This window comes from Talaromyces proteolyticus (genome assembly GCF_021365285.1).
Source record: "Talaromyces proteolyticus strain PMI_201 chromosome Unknown BGW36scaffold_5, whole genome shotgun sequence".
NCBI classification, from domain to species: domain Eukaryota; kingdom Fungi; phylum Ascomycota; class Eurotiomycetes; order Eurotiales; family Trichocomaceae; genus Talaromyces; species Talaromyces proteolyticus.
Window position 1 is genome coordinate 1,786,471 of NW_025764281.1, and position 23,529 is coordinate 1,809,999.

At 45.3% G+C, this 23,529-nt stretch overlaps 9 protein-coding genes across 9 annotated transcripts; 5 read left to right on the forward strand and 4 right to left on the reverse strand.

Annotated features, from left to right (window-relative positions):
* Window positions 1-17: 17 nt before the first annotated feature.
* Window positions 18-9,819, reverse strand: BGW36DRAFT_406791 (uncharacterized protein). The gene is made up of 5 exons (XM_046219012.1): window positions 9,440-9,819; window positions 1,741-9,373; window positions 1,639-1,705; window positions 773-1,560; window positions 18-706 (listed from the first exon to the last, which is right to left on the reverse strand). The coding sequence occupies exons 1-5, from the start codon at window positions 9,781-9,783 to the stop codon at window positions 26-28; spliced, it is 9,513 nt and encodes a 3,170-aa protein (XP_046073390.1). The 5' UTR covers window positions 9,784-9,819; the 3' UTR covers window positions 18-25.
* A 1,773-nt stretch (window positions 9,820-11,592) lies between these two features.
* BGW36DRAFT_152826 (cinnamoyl-CoA reductase) lies at window positions 11,593-13,771 on the forward strand. The gene is made up of 6 exons (XM_046209524.1): window positions 11,593-11,830; window positions 11,880-12,316; window positions 12,417-12,603; window positions 12,723-12,895; window positions 13,026-13,122; window positions 13,225-13,771. The coding sequence occupies exons 2-6, from the start codon at window positions 12,041-12,043 to the stop codon at window positions 13,530-13,532; spliced, it is 1,041 nt and encodes a 346-aa protein (XP_046073391.1). The 5' UTR covers window positions 11,593-11,830; window positions 11,880-12,040; the 3' UTR covers window positions 13,533-13,771.
* Window positions 13,772-14,051: 280 nt separating this feature from the next.
* Window positions 14,052-14,570, forward strand: BGW36DRAFT_426611 (uncharacterized protein; the record flags this gene model as incomplete). Its single annotated transcript, XM_046220293.1, has 1 exon — window positions 14,052-14,570. The coding sequence occupies one exon, from the start codon at window positions 14,052-14,054 to the stop codon at window positions 14,568-14,570; it is 519 nt and encodes a 172-aa protein (XP_046073392.1).
* A 1,212-nt stretch (window positions 14,571-15,782) lies between these two features.
* On the reverse strand, window positions 15,783-17,087 carry BGW36DRAFT_152852 (uncharacterized protein). Its single transcript, XM_046209525.1, has one exon. It carries the CDS (start codon window positions 16,844-16,846, stop codon window positions 15,929-15,931), a length of 918 nt encoding a protein of 305 aa, XP_046073393.1. The 5' UTR covers window positions 16,847-17,087; the 3' UTR covers window positions 15,783-15,928.
* A 126-nt stretch (window positions 17,088-17,213) lies between these two features.
* BGW36DRAFT_396561 (uncharacterized protein) lies at window positions 17,214-18,189 on the forward strand (the record flags this gene model as incomplete). The annotated part of the gene is made up of 5 exons (XM_046218184.1): window positions 17,214-17,387; window positions 17,474-17,646; window positions 17,748-17,957; window positions 17,979-17,989; window positions 18,041-18,189. The coding sequence occupies 5 exons, from the start codon at window positions 17,214-17,216 to the stop codon at window positions 18,187-18,189; spliced, it is 717 nt and encodes a 238-aa protein (XP_046073394.1).
* Window positions 18,190-18,489: 300 nt separating this feature from the next.
* Window positions 18,490-19,402, forward strand: BGW36DRAFT_426613 (oxidoreductase; the record flags this gene model as incomplete). The annotated part of the gene is made up of 2 exons (XM_046220294.1): window positions 18,490-18,926; window positions 18,985-19,402. The coding sequence occupies 2 exons, from the start codon at window positions 18,490-18,492 to the stop codon at window positions 19,400-19,402; spliced, it is 855 nt and encodes a 284-aa protein (XP_046073395.1).
* Window positions 19,403-19,469: 67 nt separating this feature from the next.
* BGW36DRAFT_294964 (amidase signature domain-containing protein) lies at window positions 19,470-20,909 on the reverse strand (the record flags this gene model as incomplete). Its single annotated transcript, XM_046211133.1, has 3 exons — window positions 19,470-19,861; window positions 19,915-20,598; window positions 20,654-20,909. The coding sequence occupies 3 exons, from the start codon at window positions 20,907-20,909 to the stop codon at window positions 19,470-19,472; spliced, it is 1,332 nt and encodes a 443-aa protein (XP_046073396.1).
* Window positions 20,910-21,307: 398 nt separating this feature from the next.
* Window positions 21,308-22,424, forward strand: BGW36DRAFT_152862 (class II aldolase/adducin N-terminal). Its single transcript, XM_046209526.1, has 3 exons — window positions 21,308-21,757; window positions 21,824-22,066; window positions 22,128-22,424. The coding sequence occupies exons 1-3, from the start codon at window positions 21,383-21,385 to the stop codon at window positions 22,362-22,364; spliced, it is 855 nt and encodes a 284-aa protein (XP_046073397.1). The 5' UTR covers window positions 21,308-21,382; the 3' UTR covers window positions 22,365-22,424.
* BGW36DRAFT_376991 (acyl-CoA N-acyltransferase) lies at window positions 22,391-23,496 on the reverse strand. The gene is made up of 2 exons (XM_046215952.1): window positions 22,541-23,496; window positions 22,391-22,472 (listed from the first exon to the last, which is right to left on the reverse strand). Exons 1-2 carry the CDS (start codon window positions 23,249-23,251, stop codon window positions 22,440-22,442), a joined length of 744 nt encoding a protein of 247 aa, XP_046073398.1. The 5' UTR covers window positions 23,252-23,496; the 3' UTR covers window positions 22,391-22,439.
* Window positions 23,497-23,529: the final 33 nt, after the last annotated feature.

Below are 23,529 nucleotides of genomic sequence, written 5' to 3' on the forward strand. Positions count from 1 at the left end.
AAACAAGACCTAGTTCTGTAATATTCTATTCTAGTGGTTGATCCAACTCATCTTCGTCCTCAGAGTCTTCTAAATTGTTGACCTCGAATGCGAATGCTGTTTCCTCGTCATCACTTTCATAATAATCCTCGTTGACACTTAAATCCCGATTTCTTGTTGAAGTGAAAAATTGATCATCAGCCTTTTTGCCCTGCTCTTCCACTTTGATATCTGAGAAGAACGGGTGATCAATCCGAAGCGGTAAGCCTTGACAGAGATACCCCATGGGAGTATGTGAAATATCCTGCCCTTGTCGACGAAGAGAAAGCCATTCCTGTAGAAAGCCGACAAAATTCTCGGTCTGGCTAGAATTATTGCTGGAGATATCAGGTTCTTCATCTAGTAGGTCATCGGAGCGAGGTTTCAACTGGCGAAGTAGACCATCATATTCGGAAAATTCAAAGTAAAGCCTGCCGGCAAGAATGCCAACTTCAAATGGCAGCCATGTGGGCGGAATCCACTTCGTGGGAAGACTGGGTAGGGAGTAGTAGTCTATCCGATTGAAGTGCAGCATATTCTTGGTGACAGGCGCTGCATAAAGAATCAAATGAATCGCCGCTGATTTGGGACTGCTACGAAGCACAGGAATCAACATTTCTGCTTCTTCTGGAATGATTACAACTGCCTGTTCCGATTTTCTACTCCAAAGAAACCAGTTGACAGGGCGCTGTAATAATGTCAGTATAACAGTCGAGGATGTCAATTCTTGGGGACATGTTGGTATGGAACTCACAATAAAACTGTCATATTTTTCTTTGTTCATAATCTGCACAGTTCTGACAAATTCCGGCGAGACATGAAGATGTGATACAAGGGTAGACGCTTGGATCTTGTGCTTCTTCCCTAATTGGGTTGACTCAAGCACAAAGGACGCTTTGATACATTCTGTCTCATCACCCAATATACCCGTCTTCACAAATTCGATAATGGATCGGGATAGACCTGGAAACTTTAGCGCTTTCATGTGGTCCGGTCGTTGTAGCTCCCTCTCTTCTTCTATTTCATATGCAACCTCTCGTTCTTGTTCAACTTCTTCCAGTGCAGATCCTCGTGCGGACTCACGATCGAGACTTGTAAGCTTGTAACTCTCTTGGAGTTTTTGCATGAAAAATCTTAATTTGCTACCAAATGGTGCCAATACAGGGCCGGTAGAGGGTCCGCAGTCAGTAGGCCCAGTAGTTGTAGTAGCGACTGGTCCATATAGCTCTTCTAACGTCTGATGTTCACGACACCGCAAGACTTTCAAAAGTCCCTCTTGGTGTACAGAGCTCGTCAGAAAGTTTTTAAAATTTCCCGCTGCCTGCATGCGATTGCAGAAATCCATGCCCTGGGCAAAATATAACGGTTGAAGATCCTTATTAGAGTTACATGTCTGGATTAGAAGCCATCGAAGAACATCTGAAGAGTCTATCGGCAAATTGAGGCCTCTCTGGCGAGTATCCATAATGCTTTGATGAACTTCTGGTGGTGCGATAAAAGTGACAGACTGTGTCGTTCCTAGCTGTCGCAATCGCATAGCCGCTACATACCAAGATTATTAGTGATTTCAATTTCAAAAAATTCAAAAATCAATAAAAATTTGTAGTTTAGAATAAATACCTTGCACTGTGTGATCCTTTGTCTGGTTTAGACCAAGTGTCAATGCCCCCTTGCTAAAGGCGGAAGCCTGAGGTCAGTTCCGCGAGTATGTGCCTCGTCGACATAGATCAAGCAATTTTCCATGTTATCTACAAACGGGGTAGCAATGAGGGGCACAGTTTTACCCGTTTGGTACTGAACCCAAGGCTTATTGTCGAGGCCAAAGTAAACCGCAGCTTGCGCTCTGTCCTCGTCCAACCATGCTTTCACGAGTGCTCGATTGCCCATTTCTAGGATGAATGCTCCAGCATCAATGAGTATTCGAATTCCTTCGGCTTTAAGACGGGCGAGAAGATCATGCTCCGAGTATCGTTTTTTATTGGTATTAATAGCTTGTATGTATCGCCGGTTTCTATCCTGAAGAAGATATGTGAGAACTTCTGCATTGGTGTGCGCCAACCCGGGGAGATCATGTTGTTGGATAGTAAGAGGCATGAGTCGGCGATTATCATTAGTGCCACTGAACCCAGTTGTTAGGCCTTGACTTTTCCTGTCCTCAGATGACAAGGCTGTCAAGTCTTGCATAAGTGGGATATCCCACCCAGACGCCTGCATCTTGATGCTGAACTGCTTTGCATGTACTGGAAAGACAAAATGGCTCAAAAAGTAGTTAATGATGACTATCTTCCGTCGCAAATGGTGCCATATTTCCACTACCTGTCCCTCGTCATCAACATTGATAATATTCCAATGACGCAAGGACTCTGGCAAAGTTGATGAAGTCTGGGTCCATTTATCATACTCAGTAGCTGGATCGTCGGACCTCAATACGGCCTGTAAACTTTGTCGAAGTTGTTTGACGGTGAGGCCTTCATGATAGAATGCCAATATGGTAAATAGAATTGCGACGTCTGGATGGCCCCATTCTGCTTGTTCTGACGGAACACCCTTGGCATGAAAAGGGACTGCCATTGGGTCTCGATTAGGATGTAGACCGTACTGTACATTCCAGCGCTTCTTGAGACATAGAAGGAGTATCCCGTGGACGAATAGCCCCCGAAGTAGATGAACGCTTTTATAAAGCTTAGGCCTTTCTGTGAGCCAAGTGAGTGTTTCATTAACGATGGTGCTGTTGGGTCTTTCTTCGCCAATGAAACTCTTCAATGCTTCCCTTTGCTTAGCTGTAAAATCTTTGATTTGGAATATCGCGGCTTGCCCAAAGCAAACTCTATCAATAAGCCTGTTGATGAGACTATGTTCGACATCGTCTCTGAGGAAGTATACGACAGGAAATTCCGTATAGGTGTGCTGAGTTAAATCTATGCTCTTTGGAAAATCTTGAGAAGCCTCTCTTAAGAGGTGCACAAGAATGTCCAGAACTGTCATAATGAGCCCCCATCGGTCCGGATGACCATCTAGTGCAAGCTGAGAACCACTAGGGTAAATGAGTTGGGTTTTGACGGCCAAAGTAAAATCGCATTCATCAAGAACATCGCGGCAAGTTTCATCAATCAAGCGCTGAATGGCAACCATCTCAATGGCCTCATTGATCTTAGAATCCGACACCCGCTGAAGTCCACTCAATTTGAATGACAATACATGTTCGGGAACAGCTAGAATAACCCCAGAATTTAGCAAAGTTTCTTTGTGTAGATTGCGATATTCCGAAATGATTTCTGTGGTTGTCGGTGTGCGTCTTGAAAATGGGATGTGAGTAATTTCCCTACCCAGCAGTCCTCCAAGACGAGCTTGGAGAATCTGCGCAGTTTGAGACAACAACGCTTTTGGAACCATTATTCTAGAGAGGGTTTGCCCATCAGCAAGAGCGGATGCTATCATTGGTATGATAATGGATGTTTTCCCTTTGCCCATATTCATCTGGAGAACAGAGTTGGAGTCAGAATTTGGAGCGATCATCTCTTGTGCAACGATGATCTGTTCTTCGCGAATTTGCATGTTGCCATCGATTTCCAATAAAAGCCAATCTGAATGGTAAAAGGGATCCCAATTGACATGCCCGCGGTTGCGATATTCATCGTGCAGCTTCGCTTGATCACGTTTTCCGAATGCTTCTTTCAGCCGCATTAGTCGCTGCAAATTTATTATGGAAAGCCCATATTCAATCAATGCCTCTTTCATGTAGCGTCCAAACCTACATTGTGATGTAGATCTAAGTTGCTCGAGAATGGTTACAGGTGTCATACAAGGCCAAAGATTGCCTTGATGTAGCCATTTGTACGCCGGATGCATCTGGACCAGAGAGTTTGTTATCTGGGCATACATTTCATCCACGACAGCTCTGGCCTCATTGATAATGCCATTCAGCCATCTTACACCCTCCACGAATTCGACATCCAGACTCGACTCGTTGATTGCTGATACTTCCACCATCTTCAAAGCTGCGATACTGGCATTAAGATCATTTCCGTAACTGGATTGTATGGGGCATTCCGAATTTGTAAAGTCACTTGTAATCAACTCTAGCTCTAGAGTCTCAGGAGCCCGAAGATATGGTTTTCTAGATTGGCCTGGCTGGGTGGAAGGTAGTGCTTCTTTGAATACCCAATCGTCAACCCAATTTAGAGCGTGATGGGAGTCAATCTTCGGGCCCGTTTGTCTCATAAGGTCTTTTCCAAGTCGAGGAATTGAAAAGACATAAAAAGACACCCCAAAAAGTTCGTTTTCAGTGCATAATTTGGGGTCCTTACTATTTGTCCTTTCTGCGAAGTGTCTATTGAGTATTCGTTGGACGTCTTCAATGTGAGAAAAGAGTTGTAAGTTGTGATACAAGCGTCGCCATTCTGGAATCACAGCATTTATTGCCGTAGACGTACTTATATATGTCGCGTGGAAAGTGCCCACAGAAGGTTCTGGGCAGGGCCACTGTTCAATCAGAAATCTGGAAAATCTTTTACACTCTTCCAAACGCTCCTCAGATAATTGATTCCAAACAACCCAAGCGGCTTGCTTTTTCTTTTTTGTCTTCTTTCCAGCCGGACCCGTATAGACTTCGATGAACGGCTTCATGAGATCTACCAATGTTTCAACTAGTGGGCTTTCGTTGACTTCAAAGCCGATGAAGGATGAATGCGGAGGTGGATGAAGCCCCTTAAGATCTTGCAAAAAGAAGAACGAAGCAATCGTTCTTAATAGTGTCATATCAGCGTTTTTTCCAAAGGCGACCATGCCCAATTGAAACATAATTTCATAGGTGACTTCCAACTGAGATTCAATGCACAGGTTAATCAGTCCGCCCCATTCATGAAAAAGATTTGCGATCAAACTATCCTCTAAAGTACTCTGTGAATAAGCCTTAGAGTATCCTCCGATAATAGGTTGCTGGTTTAGCAGGTCAATGAGACTCTTAGTTGTATGAACTAAATTAGGCCGTTGTTTAACTAGACCCACGATTTCACGGACGTTGTGCAAGCGCGATGAGAACAATCGGCCGTCTCGGGAAATGTATTTTGTATCTGAGGTAAGAAACGGCTCAGGATATAGTATGCCAGGGCGCTCATAAAGGAATCTACGCCAAATGGCTCTTTGTCGCAGGTGTGGAATAGTAGATGGAGGACCGTCTATTGCTGGAGTATCTGTTGGAGGCTCCGAAACCTGTTGATGGAATAGAGATAGACGGTCGGATTTAGCTATGATAGCATCTACTACGGGCTCGAACGCATCGTTTTGAATAGTTGTTGTCAGATTTGCGTTCCAATGCACCGTTTGCTGAACTTGTTTATGCTCAGGGTAATATCCCCGCCGTGGAGCTAGACTGGCTATTGCCCTAAGGATTTCCAACCGGTCCTTGTGTAGTGGAACAAATGGCTGACATACTCCAGATTGTAAGGAAGCAAGTGCTTCCTCTGTTCCATTGCGACCTGTCAACGGGTCGCAAATGAAGCATGATGTCAAGGCATGAAGCAACGCCTTGTGGTATAAAAGACGTGGCTCAGCTGGACTAGTCAGTCGTCCCAATACGCTATCAATTCCGTATCTAGCATGAGAGCCATCATTCTCTATATTGATGCAGACGTGCATTCCCTGTCGCTTGTAGTGGACCTTTCCAAGTGGAGTGATAATACTGCGCTGCATACGGTTGTAGATGCTGCGAAGAACGATCATACTCTGAAGTCCGTAAAAGGTCCCTGGATCCTGATAAGGATCTATCTCTGCTGCTAGCTGTCTGCATTGAAGGAGATTCCTTCTATTGACATAAAACGTAAGGTCCATTCGTTTTAGTTCCACCGAGATGGTTCTATTTAATGGCTGACAGACAGTCAACATCCAAGGCTGTTCAAAGTGGGCGAATATCCGAGCTATGGATTTGAAAAGCCTGCTATGAGGGTCAACAAGGGCCGTTTGACGTCGGCGTCCTGTCTTTTTGATAATATCAATTTCCCATGCGTTACCCTGCCAAATACGCGGATGTCGCCTAATGTGGAGAAGTCCTTGCTTTAATTCCACCCAGTGAACGCAGTTCTCGACCAATGGCTCTGGTAAATCAAAGTCATTGTTCCCTCTAAAGACATGGCGGGGAACCAGCTCAAAGATTGAGCCCAATCTCTGAGCCCGGACGATAAGCTCGTTGTTTCGATACCCGATATGAATGTAATTGTCCTCTTTAACCACTGAAAGTACATACCTCATGTTGGGCATGTTTGATGGGAAAGCCACCAAACGCTGATTACCAAACAATTCTTTCAGTATTTCAGAATCCCTGATATCTGCAGGCAACTTGCCTATAGGCTGCCCGTCGATCAACAAATGGCCCTCTAGCAAGTGATAATGAACTACCTGGGTGACTGTGTACTCAGTGGGCTCAATTATTGACGTTACCCAGAAGTCATACGGAGACGGTAAGACCTGCCAATTTGAGTATACTCGTGGGATATTGTTAGTATTTGGCCACACTGTATCAATAGCAGCACTGAGAGGCGCGGAGTTCTTGGCTACCGAGTCCTGAATAATTCTCCGTAGTGCCACGGCCATCTTGATATCACGGATCAACATGTTCCGGGTTGAAATTGAGAATTTGCTTATATCTACAACCAAAGCCTCCTGCATAGCTAGGGTTGCTTCAATGAAACACTGCAGAGAATTTGGGTCCAACCCATCTTCTCGAGGTCGTTCGACAAGAAATGTGCGACGGCATAATAAGGCTGATAAGAAGCAGTAACGAGCAGCCTTCTCCGCAATATCCACTTCCTGCACATTCCGCATTTCGTGGCGCAAGTAAGATATCCATGTGTGAGTGATACGTCGGATCTTCATTAGCATTTCTTTCGCTCGTGTAGATGCTTCTGGGCAGCATAGAACGTAAGTTTGAAGTGTCAAGGCGAGCATCGTTTCCATGTAGTTACTTTCCCTCCAGTTTTCTGAAATTAAATCTACATGCCGTCCTATTTGGTCTATCAACCGATTGCAAAATATGACGTCTTTGAAGATAACATGAACCACTCGTCGCACATCACTTTCAAGTCTTGGACCTGCCTGGTGGGCAAGGAGATAGAAAAGATAAGTGGTGTCTAGCAAGCTAAAATTGATATTGGAAGAGCCCAGTTCAGCAAGAATCGATAGCCAACGACGACATCTTCCACCAATAAGATTTTTATTAGCAACGAATTCATGCACTGTCAACGTCGAAGGACATTCAGTGATACTAGCAGCTGTTTGGTATGACGAAGGGCCATGTTTATCGGGCCAAAATGCACTGGTCGAGTAGAGCGAGCTAAACGGGAGATGTGCTGGTAGCTTTAAGGCAAAATGGTGTGCTAGTGTTAGCTGTCTGGGGAAATCCTTTAGCCATATTTTCCTTCTATTGTCATAGTAAGAAAGTACCATGCCGAAGGGAAACATGATTCTTTGAGGCCTTGCAGGCAATTTCTTCCACTTAAAATGTGTGCCAAGGTAGGACTTTGTGCGAGATGCTAGGGTGATACCATTTTCATTCCGGTGGCGGTTGTACTGCTTTAATGGAGTAAAATCTCCTAATAATTTCTCCGGCTGTCCTGAATTTGGCAATGGAGAATTGGCACAGATTGTCGCGATTATATTCCAAGTGGTGTTTCGGTAGGCAATGAGGGATTCTGGCATTGCCAACTCAAGTAAAACAGCGTTTTTCTGTGCCGAGTTCTTGTCGGTGGGAAGAAAATCTTCGTGGACTTTGATCTTCAGATAATATCGATGGCGAACGCAGTAGCAGTACTCGCAGCCTCGATCATCATGAGTTCCGTCTGGACGTCGTCGTTGAGTACATGACGTAGCCGCTTTTCTCTCCGTAAGATCCTGAAACCTGGCATTGACTCTGTCAAGCTCAGCCTGCTTCGCTAGCCTGGCTTCGAAAGATGCTTTATCTATTTTTTCTTGAAGCTTCTGTATCTCATTCCCGAAGCTGCTGTCGATATATAGATTGGCGAGACAGCCTGATGATGGGTCTGAAAGAATAGTGGTTTCTTTCACTTCTGCATTCGCACCACGTTCAAGGAGATAAAGCTGGATTTCCTGGAGACGCTCAAAGTCTTTTTGTCTCGACAAATGTAACACGTCGAGCAACTCTGGTTCAAACCAAGGATGAAGGTTTCTCAAAAGTGGATATGCGACTATCGCACATTTGTCCATATGAACCCACATCTCAAACAAAGACAAGATGAAGATACTCATCTGCTCAGGATTATCTTCGTATGCGTCACCCACCGCTCCAAAATAACTTTCTATCTCACTGGCCACAGTATTGCATTGAGTTTGCCGTCTCTGATCGATTGGAACGTCTCTTGTACTAGTTTCAATTGACATCTCAATATCCGCTAATGCAGAGTATTTCATAGTCAATGCGTCGAATTGTTCAGTTGTGGTCTTCTTCGTATTGGGGTTTGATAATCCTTTTTTTGCAATCTTAGACTCTAAGTTCAAGTGGCCAGTTTTGTGATTCAACACCTCTCGCAGATACGGAGAGCTGTTTGGCATCCTTAGACGGAAGTCATCATCGTGCGCCCACTGGGCAAGGGTTGGAATTTGACGCTTGAATGCGGCTTTAAACGACTTCCATGCTTCCATTGAATGTCTTGTGGTAATTTCTATGGACTTTTGGCAAATCTCCATTGTTTTCGTAGATAGACCTGGATTGGAAATACCAGGAAACTCGTCGAGTTTACCTATCTCAAGCTCCAATTTTGCTAGACGACGACACAATTTGGCTTTAAGAAAATTTGTTTCTTCCGGCTCCAATTCGTAGACTGAGCTTTCTAAAAGTTTTGCCAGGAAAATGCTTATCAAGGACTTGTACTGAACCCGTCCGCACTCTGAACCGAGATGTAAGTAAAGCAAGCGTTGTATACAAACTCTCAGCACCAGCCAAAATGGGCTTCGACGCCAAGGAAGCTCTGCCTTGTCCCAGCAAACGTCATCCCTGATGCGCTTTCGCAATAGTGGCGGGTTTATACTGTTTCCGTTCACTTCTAATACTGTCATCAAGAATTGTGTGATTATCGCTGGATCCGTGGTATCACGATGTTCGGAAATCATTGTGCCTGTCTTTTGCGTTTTTGGTACGAACTCATCTATTGTTTCGATGCTAGCTTTCTCGATGAACGTTGACAAACTATCTCGAAATACCGAATCCTCGAATTCATGCAAGGGAACAGAGACTGCTATGCCTGGGAAATCCCACTGCAAAGCCCCCTTTGACGCTAATGTCTGTTTTGCAGTTGGGGATGTTTCGAAGGCTTCGAACACAATTTCTTCGTCATCCCTATTTTGTCTGTCAATAGTGGTCATGGTGATTCAAACCGGTTTTTTCGACATCGGAGAGAAGAGGAGAACTGACCTCGACCTCCGTATAAAGAGGCAAGCATTCTGTAACTCAAGGTACAGAATAATACTCGTTCCAGAATGAAAATTGCCTAAAGCATTCAGAAATCCTTCTTTATTGATAAACCCATTTGCGTGCAGTAACAAGCACGACCTCAGTGATGCTTCTATTAACTGCCAAGCGTCCAAAGTCTCATCGTTGGCATTTTGTTTGAGAATACTGATCGCGTCAATCAATCTGGTTATCAGATCTTTATGCACGCTTATTGTTTCCTCGTCAGAATCACGAGTTCCTGGCAGATTAGGCGGGAAGGCGACATGATTGTAAATCAGTCGCAAAATAGGTGATTTCATAGACATGCTGACACCAATGGCATCTGAATTAAAGCAATCTGGATGGTGAAAATTCTTTTGTTGATGTTGAGAGAGGGCATGATTTTCATTTTATTTTAAATCGACGTTGCTTCGCAAGGCTGACAGACACAAACGCACGCAGGCACTTGTGTCACTATTGCGCCACAAAACGTTTCGTTACCCCCTCCCTTCTTTGTCCCTATTCCTTCGTTTGGTTGGATAAGCTCTTACTTAGTGCCCGACTGCAGCCTTCCGGTGGATTATAGACATTACGCGCCCTGGATAGTTGGGCTGTCACAGCTATGCATATCCGGCATGCATAATCGCCTCTTTACGCCAATAGACATCGAGACACTAGACAATGATCAAACAAACCCTGAAATAGAAAGTGCAAGCGTTCTTATCAAGTTACACAGAATTACGAACTCTTCGAACAAGAATTTTAAATCATCTCCTCCCTTACTTTTACTCTATTTGGTTTGTTGTTGCTGTGCCACATTTACATTAGCCATGCACAGCCTCACTGAAGGCTCCAAATGTGGTTGATGTGACGTGACTCACAGGATAAAACCATATACCCAGCAAGGCTATAGTTATTGCATTTTTTTTGGATCTTGAATTCAATATTGATATTGCTTCTACTTCTTTACACAATGTTATACTACCAATAGTTCAAAATACCATTGGAATTTTCTTGATCTTTTATAAGATTAGAGGTATTCAACACAAGTATACCCTAGAAACACCATCGACATAATGCAATACGTCCATGTAATCAAAGTACGAGCTAAGGACATTGCGTTGCACCATTATCACAAGTTTTCTTAGTATTTGGGACTACTCAAGTAGATAAGACAAGTAGATAAACTGTATTGAACCTTGCATCCATGTTGAGTATCTCTCCCACACGCGCGGGTCATATGTGTCATATATTTTATCTGAAACACTTGACCTCTCCCAAAACATGACAAATATCACGATATTTTCCATGTCTTGTTTTTTGCTGAGAGGTTTTCTATGTATCTCAACCGTTCTCTCATAGTTGTCAATTACGCAGCAATTTCACCTTTCCTCAATCCACAAGTTACTTGACCCACTTCTAGCATGGATCTTGGAAGTAACAATCCCCAACCCAGTTTTGAAAATTGCGACTTGTTTGTCAAGACTATACTCTGCGTGAGTATCCGAAATGCAGGTCCTTTCTTGCCTTGGGATTTTGTTCTCGCACGACAGCAGCTGTGGCCATTTTTCTATGTTATCTGTGGCTTGGTAGTGATATACGCATAATTCAAGGGTTGATAAAATCTGGTTCTGCTCGCCTAAATATCTGGGATCTACCAGACGACAAATTTCCATGATATCAAGCGGCGATCGTTTCTTGTCGGCGACACCCCCACGTTCGGCTCTCAGGGGGGATGCCGAGGCTCCGCCAGCGCCTATAAGGCCCCCGAATTGCCCTGAGCAGATAAGCGGCTTGGGGCGAGGAAAGTAATAGCATGCTAACGTTTTGGCACCAAACGGCGCAGGCGGCTTGGGGAATTAGGGGGCTGAAATAGATACTGTTTGTAGAATTCTGGCTTTATATATCGACCGAAATGCAACAATAAATGGTACCTACCAGGCTGACATCTGGACTTCTAGCATAAATAGTCGCCGGAGAATGAAGCCTGTCATTGAATAATGCCCGATCTCTCAACACTCACGACACTGCACTTTGGCACATTCGAGCTATCAATCAATTACTTCAAGGCGACTTTTTCACCCAATGCAGCAGTGCAAACATATCAGGCAATGCAAACCTCGGACGCCGCAAATCTTGATTAATAATGCACACAGTTTTCAGCCAGTGATCTCTCGAGTTCTGTTGGAGGCTTATCCTCGTTAGGTTTAGAGCGCAAAAGGCAAACCGCGTGCATGATGACGAAGTGAAGCATAACTTTCATTAAAGCAGCGCACTGGTTAAATGGGCCAATTATTGAAACGATCAATAATTATGCTGTAAGGCAGGACAACCAAGTGATATTTATCGCTTTGGACGCTCCCTTATATATTAGTAATGCTAGCTCGGAGATAAGGCTCTCCGATTTCTAATTTGATTTTAGATGTAAGAGTGCGTCTGTATTTCTGCTTGGTTAAATATAAATACCTCAACGACCCCCTCTCAACCAAACCATATGGAAAACTTCAAAAGATATTATTGCATACAGGACTAAATACACCCAAAACATCTTGGTTGCAATAAAGTCACACCCCGCCAGCCAAAATGACGTCGATCGGAAAAGAACTGTATGCTATCCAGCCCGGTGCTCGCATTTTGGTTACAGGTGCCAATGGCTATATTGGCTCGCAAATCGTCCAGCTACTTTTATCCCTTGGGTATGTTGTGCGAGGAACCGTGCGGTCTCAGAAACCGTGGCTCGAAGACCTTTTCAACTCCAAATATGGGCGCAATAAATTTGAGTCGGTTGTTGTCCCGAACCTGAGTGACCGTGAGGCTCTAAGTAAGGTACTGGGGGGCATTAGTGGAATCGTCCACGTGGTATGTAGAAGAGATGCTCCATGCATCCTCTATGATTTTTACCCAGCCATCTAGTGCACGGGCAGTGTTACAGAATGCATCACTAAACAAAGAATCATAGGCTTCAGACATATCGTTTAGCGCAAATGCTGCGGAGGTTATTACGAATGTTGTCTCGGCCACCGAGGCTATTTTAGAAGCTGCCGCCCAACAGCCAGAAAGATCTATCAAGAGAGTCGTGCTAACTTCGTCGTCTTCTGCGGCGCTAACACCACAACCTGGCGTCGAAGGAATTGTGGTCACTCAGGGTAAGTGATCATTAATTGATATAAAGAGTTCGAGATAATGAGGATGTCGGCCCACCTGTTCCTCAAGTATCACAACCGGTATTTAATATGAAATTTATATTAATACCTGGACTATATAGGTAGCTGGAACGACGCAGCAGTGAAAGCCGCTTGGGACGAAAATACACCGGCAAATGCCAAGCCGCTCGCTGTCTACGCTGCATCCAAGACGGAGGGCGAACGAGCTGCATGGAAATGGGTTGAAAATAAGAAGCCTTATTTCGTGTTCAATACGGTCTTGCCCAATTATACTGTGAGTGAACCAAAGTGGCCGGCATTCACCCTTTATTCTAGTGGTTCAGAGAATATCGTTTGATTCTAGACAGAGACCTTCCAGAGGTCTTCATCACGGGTATTGGCTAACACATAGTCGTCCCAAACAGCTCGGAACAATCCTCCATCCGGAAATAGCTGGTTCGACTATGAAATGGGCGGCTGACCTGCTTAAGGGTGACAGCGTAGCTCTTGGATTTTCTTCACGTAAGTATCGTGATCGATTTTCTATGCTGCTAAACCGATCCTATATTCACCTGTCACTGTTTCTTTAATTCGATCAATATACTGATCAGTGTATGGAAATAGAGTGGTACGTCAACGTTGTTGATGTGGCACGTGTACATGTTATTGGTCTTCTTCATCCTGAAGTCAAATCCGAACGTTTGTTTGCTTTTGCCTCGCCTTTTACTTGGAACGAGGTTGTCGGCATTCTACGAAAACTCCGTCCAGAAAACACCGGGATCACCAATCCCCCAGAAAATGAGCTCCCAGACTCGAGTGACATCGTTCCATCTAAGAGAGCGGAGAGCTTGCTAAAGTCATTTTTCGGGCGACCTGGCTGGGTTGGATTAGAGGAATCGATCCAGGATGGAATTGATAGTCTTGGGTACTAAGTGCTCAAAAGGCTTAGACGTTCATGCGGCTACACTACCATTTGTGAACAGCCAACTGTATTGAATCTCTATTTACTATAATCTGATGATATACATCAGTCGGTCTTCCTCTTACCGCAAAAAAAAGTTCACCGCGGATGAGTCCGTTTGATGGTTTCCTAACAGCTTCGCCTATCTCTAAACTATGTATTTAGTATCTAACAAAAGGCAACGCAATGTGAGAAAGATAATCCCTTCCGATATATACGACGTGTGTTCCGTGTGATGTAAAGTTCTTGGAACTCGTTAACACGTTTGAATTCTCCTCTCAGAAGTGAACGGATTCCATGCTTCCACCCAAATACCTTCACCAGCCTCATACTGTACACACAACACCCAAACACCGATCTCCAACTCAACATTGTTCCCAGGTGAAGTATACTCGTCGCTATCGTGTGGATGAAAATGATAATTCTCATGTATTGGCTACGACCTATCAATCGGTCGGCGAGAAGCTCGTAGAATTTCTAATGACCCAAAATGGAACATCAGATTATTCTTGATACTTGGAGGGACATCGTCAAGGTATCTGGACTAACGCCAAATTGCGCTAAGCTTGACCAGGGAATGTTCAAATTGAGTAATGGTTTACTGTTCTTATCTACATTTCGCTATGGCACCATCTCGCATCGATACAACGGACACCACTACCTCTGTAGTGCACAAACTGAAAGGACAAAACCCAGATTACCAGACTTCCCCGATTTCTTTCTGGGTGGATACGTCATTACCAAAAATGCCTTGTCCAAGGAGCGTGCTCGCAAATACCAAACTGTTGTACTCACTTGGCTGGAATCGTTTGGCCTAGGGTTTGATCGCGATGACAAGAAGACATGGAAAAGGAAAACCTTCCCCGGCGCTGGAAAGGTGGAATGCATCTCCACTTTTCCGCAGCTCCTGAAAAGTATATTTGGGATGTTAGATGGCAAGTCTTATATGATTGTCTTTGTAGAGTCATTAGGCCACATTTCTAATTGTGATATAGTGAACTTGGAGTAATAAAACCTCTTGCAAAACCCTGGGGTACGGATGAATTGGTTGTCTCTTTGATACCGTTAACATAACTCTGTCGCTATCTATAGTGGGGGGGTACGATCCCAAACCCTGGCCACAGGTTGACCAAGTCCCAAAACGAAGAGGTCAGCGCTGTGTATAGGGTATCGTAAACCTGTCTACGTCTGGTCCCCGAGATGGCTATCTTATTATGATAAAAGGGTCTTCCCCTATATTTGAAGAATTTTTGAAGTAAACGCAGTTCCTAGTCCTACTCCCTGGCGTAAGCGAAACACAAAGATTTCCGCCCATTCCAGGACAAAGGCCTAAAGATGTATCGTGCCCGGGGATGCGAGTTGATACAAGTATGTGCCAAGCCAGGGGATATTCTTCTGTGGGATTCGCGTCAAATGCACTGGGCTCAATTCGGAGATTCTGACCTGGTACGTAGAATTATCTACACGGCTTATACACCGGCTTCTTGGATGTCAGAGGAAGACCGAGCTTTGGTGAAATCGAATATTACGAGACTACAACATATTGGCCACACGCAAATCTGTTTACATGTACTTATAGAAAGGCAGCAATTACGATCAATAGCAACGAAGTACTAGATCCCCTAGAAAGAGATGAGCCGATCACCAAGCCTGAACGGAATGAGAGACTTCTCAAATTGGCCCGGGCTCTTCCATACTGAATCTAACGTTCTGTTGGGTTAACAAAGTGAAACTCTGGCAGTCTATCTCTAGTTAATTTATTTAGCGTAGATAGTCCTTTCCAGTAGCAAACGTACCAACTAACTGTTGCATGGTCTAGTGTTGTGAGCTGCCGCAACTTGGGAGAACTTTTGCGCACATTATCGATGCCAATGATAACTGCTCTGCACGATGCAGTTCAGAAGTACATTTGAAGAAATCGTATAGCTTATTACAGAGTAAGTGTCATTATCCTCGTTTGTGTATAGATATACCTATTCAAGCCATTCAAACGTCTCTAGGATATTTTGATATGCGCTTCGCCCACTTACACTACCTAAGATGCTCTTTTATATTGATGAAAAGTGACGATTAGTCAAGCGAAAGTCATACAAATTGTCTCAAATAAAATAGGAAGGATATCTCATCAGATAAAACCAGGGCGAGTTCGGGCGAGATGATTGAATTTCTCCACTTAATTTTCTCTGTACTATAAAAGAGTGACCCTTCTTCCACTGTGAGTAGAATAAAGATTAAAATGCATATATTGCAAGTATAATCGAGTTATCCCGTTGCCTTTCGTCAAAAAAGCTATCCTCCTTTTCGGTGCAGCTCTAGATTAAATGGCTGGTTCATTGCACAACTTTTGAAAAGCGAACGGCCAAGATCTTAAGAACTGAAAAGTTCCTTGTTTAATCCCACCCACTCTTCGAACCTCATGCTCGGCTTCCCTGTGTACAACTGGACGTTTTCAACACCAATTTCATAGTTTGAACGTACGATTTGATGCTCATCAGGAGCAGCAAGTACTCGAATCATATAATCTGCGTAAGGTTTGGGAATACCATTCTGTAGAAACTGGTCCAAACCCTCTTGTTTGGAAAGGCCCGTAATCTTAACGTCCTTACCCAAGATCTTTCCGGCTGTCTGAATAGCATCTCCCTGGGTTACGACTTGCGGACCGTACAGATACACCTTACGTTGCCCGTTTTTGGGTCCTTGCACCAGAATAGTACCACCGACTTCGCCCATGTCTCCAGGTGTGATACCATCCAATTGGAAATGAGAGCCAAAAATCTTCACCTCACCAGCATTAATACCATCTTTGAATCGCAATATATTCGTGGCAAACGTGCCAGGTCGCAAAGCCACGTAATTTTCCTCTCCAAAGACCTCATCGAGGCTGATCTCCACTTGTGCATGGGAGTAAGCGATCAGTTCAGTGGGTGGAACGTCGCGCAGCTCTCCCCCGATAGTGTAACTACTCAGGAAGACCACAAATTCAATACCTGCAGATTTAAGGGCTGTGAGGGTGGACCGCATATGGTCTGGAGAGCCCACGGCAAGATAGATGAATGCCCGCTTCGCCCCCGAGCCCGCGACAGCCGCTGCGACACTGTCGGGGTCGGTCAAATCGGCTTTGACCCTTTTAAAACCGAGCTCTTGCTCACGCTCCGGAGTCAGACCAGGAATGGGCTTTTGTGGATTACGCATGGCCAGAACAACCGTTGCGCCATGCTTCTGGGCAGTGGCTGCCGCCACAGAGGCGACACTGCCTGTTGGTCCAAACACAATCACAGTAGACATGAGGTCCTAGGGCTTGAAATGAATTAAGATGCTTGGGAGATGACAACAAAACATCACAATGGATGTGGTATTCCAAGAGTTCCTGCTCCTTTTTATAATACAAGGAGGGGAACAGAAAGTGTCACGTGTTTCGGTTTTATCTTATCTCCGCACCAGACTGCAGATGCTCATATTTCACTGACCACTTGCGGTATTTTAGATATATTATATTATTAGGCAACAGGCTGGGTCCCCAGCCGACCGGTGGTTTACCCCTCTTGGCCGACTGCCGTCATCTCTAGATGTCGTATTGCGTGAGAATCACATTGGTGCCAGCCGAGTTATACGCGCCACTTCAGACGTGCCTTCGCCGGATTGAGTGGTCGTGATGTTCGGCTTTTTGGGTTTCGTACGATATATTCGCCTCAGGTTTCTCATGACCTTCTCCCGTCTTTTCATCAAGTTTCTCTCGTCGCCGCCCAAGCCGCAACCGGACTCTGTTCTAAGAATACCATCTCGCGACAAGCATCGGGCCATCAAAGTCCATGTTTATCAGGCTCATGTGGAGGGGGCGGAAGCAAAAGCCCCTTTCCAACGTTGATAAATCTCTATGGATCTGGCTTTGCACTGCCTCTTCATGGTCTTGAGGACGATTTCTGTCGACTGATAACCAGAACCGCTGGTTATATAGTGCTTGATGTTGAGTATAGCCTCGGTCCTGAGCAGCTATTTCCTGCGGCGATCTATGATGTCGAAGATGTTCTACAGTACGTGCCGAGCCGCCCGGATGAGTATGACGCATCGCAAGCGTCTATATCTGGGTTTCTTCGGGCGGTACTCTCGCGCTCGCCGCCTCTGCAGTGTCTCCTCGTGATACATTCCAATCTGCAATTGTTTTCTATCCAGCCACGGTCCTCTCTAGGGACCCCGGTCTGAAGCAGGTTCTGGCTCCAGGAGGAAAGAATCGCCCGCCATTCTGGACTAAAATCTTTCAGGAATCGTACATCAAAGACATAGATCCTGGAGATCCACGAATTTCTCCGGCCTATGCTAACAAATCCAATTTCCCCAAGGATATGCTTTTTGTGACAGCGGCGCAGGACGCGTCGGTACTCGAGGCTGAAGAGTGGGCGTAGAAAATAAAGAACAAAAGCCAAAGATACGGTAGAATGCCGTGCTTCGAGAATGAAGGAGTGCGATCATACGTTCGATAAGAAATCACTAGCGAAGTAATTGTCGTGGCTAGAGATGAGACTTATCGGGTTGCTGTGGATAACTTTGTTGCAGAATATTTTACTAATCAACAAAACATCCAAGTGCCGGCCGAGGTAAAAAGCAGGGTCCGTCGGCTTCGGCTACAGTGATATCATCCATGATACATGTATATATCCCGTTGCACGTACATGATTTGCCAGGTATAAATCAGAATCAAATAAAACGGCACCAAAAAATACTCCTTCTCAGTCATATATCAGACCGAAAGAGTAAGTGTGTCTGCGTTTCTCGTATTTCTGCTGCAAAAGACTGTGGCTAAGCTTATCGGCTTATCGCCTTCGTCTCCGCATTGCAACAATAGCTGCACCCTCGTCTTTTATTCTGCAAACCCTTTTAAAACGCAGGCTGACACCCAATTTTCACAGAATCAAAATCACATAACAATACAAATGGCCAAAGAAGCTGCTGCGCAAGTCCAACTGGACAATTTCGGGTCCATCTTCTCCCTCGAAGGCAAAGTCGCCGTAGTCACTGGCGGCTCGCGTGGTCTTGGTTTGCACGTCGCGAGTGGCTTTCTTCAGGCTGGTTGCTCCAAAGTTTACATCTCATCGCGTAAGGCATCCGCATGCGACGAAGCCGTGGCCGCTCTCAATGCTCTTCCCAACAAACGGCCTGGCGCTCAAGCCATCTCGGTGGCGGCCGATGGCTCCAAAATATCCGAGTTGGATAGGCTGGTGGCCGAGGTGAAGAAGACGACAGACCACGTGGATATTCTGTTTGCTAACGCCGGTGCAACTTGGGGCGCACCGTTTGATGAGTATCCGGAACAATCCTTCAGCAAGGTGATGGATCTAAACGCCAAGGGGGTGTTTTACACGGTTCAGAAGTACGCATATACCACTGTTGCTGTTATCCTTATTTGCTAGTACTGACAGGGTAAACAGGTTTACCCCACTCTTAGAAGCAAAGGCCACAGTCGAAGACCCATCCCGAGTCATTATAACTGCATCTGTGGCTGGAATCGGCATTGGGACCACTGGCAAGAATGGTACCTACGCCTACTCTGCCTCGAAAGCAGCAGCCATCAGTCTGTCTAAGACTCTTGCCGTTGAGCTCGGCCCCCGCCATATTCTCACAAATGCAGTGGCTCCAGGCTTCTATCCATCAAAGATGGCCAATGGTCTGATAGAGATGCAGGGTGGTGCACAGGCTTTGGCAAACCAGTCTCCCAATGGACGAGTCGGCCACCCAGAAGATATTGCCGGGTTGGTGGTTTTTCTGTCTAGTAGAGCTGCAATTCATATAAACGGAGCTATCATTCCATCGGATGGAGGAAGACTTCTGGCTGGGGGAAAATTGTAAATTTTTTGTCTATATACCGATACCTTATACAAAGGTAATGTGGATTGTGAATGAAAGGTTGTGTAATTTATGAATTTGCCTTGGTACTCTCAAAAATGTCTCCAATGATTTTACCCGTCTTCAAGACATGTCTATCGCGATATCTTCCGCTCACCAGCGTTAATCCAATAGGCAGGCTCTTTCCTCCAGAAATGCCCGGCAGATTCAGACATGGAACATGCAATAGCGTCCATGGTCCACAAAATCGCGCGTCTCCAGTGAAATGAGTTCCTTCTGGAGCAATGTCCGGCGCGCTGGGGGTTAGGATCACTTCGAACCTTTCAGAAAACCTATCCCAGATAGGACGAAGACGAGCAGATCTATCCAAAGCATCCAGCAAGTCTTCCCTCGAGAAATTGAGGTTATTTTCGACTTGATCAACCAGAAATTGGGATAGGTTCTGCTTGTCCAATGTGTAATCTAGTTTAGAATTAATACTCGGCTTCCATTGCGAGAAAAACCGCATTACTTACGACCGTGGAAAGCGCTCCGTCCCTCGCCATTTATTATAGCCCAATGCCAATCGGTCAGTTTGTTAAAGTCATCATCTGGCCAATCAATCTCCTCCACAATCGCGCCATGTTCTATCAGTAAATTCTTTGCCTTCTCCCACACCTCTTTCAACCCCGGGCCTGCTGGAGCTAGATCCCACACGTGAGTTTTGATAAAGCCGACTCTTGCACCCTGAATCTGAAATTCTGTTGCTTGCTCTGGTTGAGCTACATCTTCAAATCGGTAGACATCTGTCAATAGCTCGAGATCCTCAATTGTCCGCGCAAAGAATCCTGGTGTGTCACAGGATATAGAATACTGTGCCAGCCCCTCTCTGGATATAGCGCCCCATGTTGGTTTAAAGCCGTATATGCCAGTATATGAAGCCGGCCGCACGATACTTCCACCCGTTTGAGTACCTAGCGCAATAGGTGCTTGAAAATCTGCGACTGCAGCCGCTGAACCAGATGATGAACCGCCGGGAGTATGTCCTATATTGAGCGGATTGACACATGGTCCACCGTCCGTTGTCGCCGCAAATTCTGTGGTGTGTGTTTTTCCTAGTAGCAAGGCCCCAGCAGCTCTGAGGGTGATGACACAAGCGGCATCGACACTTGACGAATGCGAGCTGCGGTATATATCTGAGTTGTACCGTGTGGGCATATCTTGAAATCGGTTAGCCAAGCGCAGCACACCCGCCGACAGTCGAGTAGATGATACCTTTCGTAAGAGCAATATCTTTTATCGCAACTGGAATACCATGCAATGGTCCCCTATGCTCTATAGGAACTCTATCGAGCTTGCGGGCTTGATCAAGAACATACTCGGGATCGATATAAGCCCATGCATGCACAATGGGGTCCCTCTGAGCGATGCGCGACAGTAACGCTTTAGCATATTGCTCTACGGTAAGATTGCCTTGTCGGATCAGGGACACCGCATTGGATGCTGAGAGTGTAGTACTGTCTATTGACATGACTATCTATTTTCATCCGCTATGACTGGGAATATTCTAGACTGTTAGAAGATATTTGCAGGGGCGGGGTCTCTTGCGTGATTAAATATCAGGTGCGAAACTACTTAACCACGGCTAATCGGGGGGTTCTATATTGCCCCGCCAGAACTATGCAATGATAGGCTTGTATTGATACATGCCAAGCAAAAACAAGAAGAGTTCGGGTATGGAAAGTGAGAGATGACAGAATAAACGCTATGAATAGTTAAACGCTATGAAATTAGTCACATGTTAGAAAGTGTTGGCCGAAAAACCACTTCACCAAACAGGGGTCCCGCCATTAGTGAGTGTCATCACCCAAGCCCTAACAATTGCTCGGAAACAAATCCGATGTGGGGCAGCATCACAGCATGAGCATACTGTATATACACGTGTATCTTCTGATTTGGATATACCTCACTTGATAAATATGCACAGATTATAGATTATCAACAATGTCCCCATCTGCTACCGTTATCGATTCGTCCGCTTCCAACGCGGTCGTTGGTGCTCTCGGCACTACGTCAACAGGCAAGAAGCTCAAGATTCGGAAATACCCCGATTTCGAGACTCTCGAAGCTGAGCGTCTCTATCGCAAGCAGCATTTAGCTGCAGCATTTCGTATCTTTGCCGACAGGGGATTCGATGAAGGTGTTGCCGGACACATTTCTGTGCGCGATCCGATTTTGACAGACCATTTCTGGCTGAATCCCCTCTCCAAGCACTTTGCTACGATTACTATGTCGGATTTGGAGCTGGTAAATGAGGACGGTGAAGTGGTAGTCGGTGATGAGCCCATCAATGCTGCTGCTTTTGCGATTCATTCTGAGGTACGCTATCGGTTTACTTTGGACTATCTCTATTAGCTAAATAAAATGTTTGCTTACGATCTGTAGATTCACAAAGCACGCCCTGATGTGCATGCTGCATGTCACGCACATAGTGTTGCCGGTAAGGCTTGGTCGGTATTCGGCAAACCCCTAGACATGATGACACAGGACGCCTGTCGATTCTACAAGAGTCATGCCGTATATGACAATTTCGGTGGTGCCGTGCTTGACCGTGAAGAAGGGAAACGCATTGCCAAAGCACTGGGTAATGGAAAAGCGGCCATTTTACAAAATCATGGGCTACTCACCGTATGTTCACCTTGGTCTTGCCAGCTTATTCTAGATTGTTAATCCTTCATATTATGTACAGGTCGGAAATTCGGTTGATGAAGCGGCTTTCTGGTTCATCAGCCTCGACAAGACATGCATGGCGCAGTTATTGGTCGATGCTGCAGCAGCGGGCTCTGGCCACAAGAAAATCATGATCAACGATGAAGAGGCTGCATTTACCGCTGAGCAGGTTGGTTCTCCAGAAAAGGGCTGGCTAGCGTTCCAACCATATTATGATGAAATTTTACAGAGAACAAATGGTCACTTCTTACAGTAATGGTGCCATCGCTTTCAGGTTTGTGGAATCATATTAGAATTATTCTATATATTCCACATGGCCCTATTTACTACTTCAGTTCTTCAGCCGCGGCTGTCTAATCATGATCTGTCGTCGCGTTAATATGAAGTCCGCATAACATTGAAGTTGATCAGAGAAGTAGATTGTAAACTTACTGTATAGGCAAGTTCACCCTCAAAATCAGGCGAGCTAAAACGAAAAATATCCTCTTTGACCGGCTCGAAGCCATATTTCTCGTATAGCGGTCTTCCCTCCTGTGTTGCCTCCAAATATGCAATCAGCCCTAACCTGTCTGCTTGGTCTAAGCCCCACTGCAGCAATGCCTTTCCAATGCCTTTTCCCTGGTGTTCCTTGTCGACAACTAGGAGATCAAGTGAAACCCTCTTGTACATCTTTTTAACAGAATTCGGGTCTGCTCCCTTCTCCAGCGCTGGCTTCGCAAGAGTCTCCCGCTGAACTCGCGCGAGCATTGCCCCAAACGCATACGTAGCATCAATACGTGCCTGTGGCATTGGTGGGGTTATGCGCTCTTTTGCCTGCTCTTCTATAGTTTTTGACACATCTTCGTCCTGATAATGAATTTCCCAGCGCGACGTGCCGACCACGGCGCCAGTTTCCGAGTCCACGGCCTTGAATGCGAATATCTTGCTTGAAGGGGGATTCTTTTCGTCTGCGTTTTCTTTCCCACTTGATGTTTCTTGAGATGGTATCATTCTGCTAGCCCGATATGCTGCAATTTCATCGAGTGACTCTTCGGTGAGGGGCAGCTCGTATATCAGCTGCATTGTGCGGGTCAAAGAATGCTCGACAATTTCCATGATACGTCGCATGTCGGCTGCTTCAAGAGGAGAGATGATTATTGCCATTTTGATACCTTGTCCCGCTATTTTTTGGGGGGTTTGAATGTAGTCGAATCCTCTTGTTTGTTGTAAGTCTTCTTGCAACAGAGAGTTGCGTTTGTTCTGTCGGGGAGGTAAAAAATAGTACAGTGAACTTAAATAGGGCGCGAGTTTCCCTTTATCTAATCATTCAAACTTGGTTGCCTGCTCGCTTTTCCAGTACCCTATTTATAGGCAAAATAACCTAAGTTTTAATGTTGGCATGCCTAAACATCATTTCCGATTATGAAAAATGAGTCATCATT

Bases quoted from the DNA above. Each gene is read 5' to 3' on its own strand.
- BGW36DRAFT_406791 (XM_046219012.1), bottom strand. From the start codon at position 9,783: ATGTCTATGAAATCACCTATTTTGCGACTGATTTACAATCATGTCGCC. The intron at 9,374-9,439 runs GTCAGTTCTCCT...CACTATTGACAG, and splicing joins CTCTTTATACGGAGGTCGAG to ACAAAATAGGGATGACGAAG. The intron at 707-772 runs GTGAGTTCCATA...ACATTATTACAG, and splicing joins AAAAATATGACAGTTTTATT to CGCCCTGTCAACTGGTTTCT.
- BGW36DRAFT_152826 (XM_046209524.1), top strand. From the start codon at position 12,041: ATGACGTCGATCGGAAAAGAACTGTATGCTATCCAGCCCGGTGCTCGC. The intron at 12,604-12,722 runs GTAAGTGATCAT...TGGACTATATAG, and splicing joins AGGAATTGTGGTCACTCAGG to GTAGCTGGAACGACGCAGCA. The intron at 13,123-13,224 runs GTAAGTATCGTG...GTATGGAAATAG, and splicing joins AGCTCTTGGATTTTCTTCAC to AGTGGTACGTCAACGTTGTT.
- BGW36DRAFT_152852 (XM_046209525.1), bottom strand. From the start codon at position 16,846: ATGTCTACTGTGATTGTGTTTGGACCAACAGGCAGTGTCGCCTCTGTG.
- BGW36DRAFT_152862 (XM_046209526.1), top strand. From the start codon at position 21,383: ATGTCCCCATCTGCTACCGTTATCGATTCGTCCGCTTCCAACGCGGTC. The intron at 21,758-21,823 runs GTACGCTATCGG...TACGATCTGTAG, and splicing joins CTTTTGCGATTCATTCTGAG to ATTCACAAAGCACGCCCTGA. The intron at 22,067-22,127 runs GTATGTTCACCT...TATTATGTACAG, and splicing joins AAAATCATGGGCTACTCACC to GTCGGAAATTCGGTTGATGA.
- BGW36DRAFT_376991 (XM_046215952.1), bottom strand. From the start codon at position 23,251: ATGGCAATAATCATCTCTCCTCTTGAAGCAGCCGACATGCGACGTATC. The intron at 22,473-22,540 runs GTAAGTTTACAA...ACGCGACGACAG, and splicing joins AGGGTGAACTTGCCTATACA to ATCATGATTAGACAGCCGCG.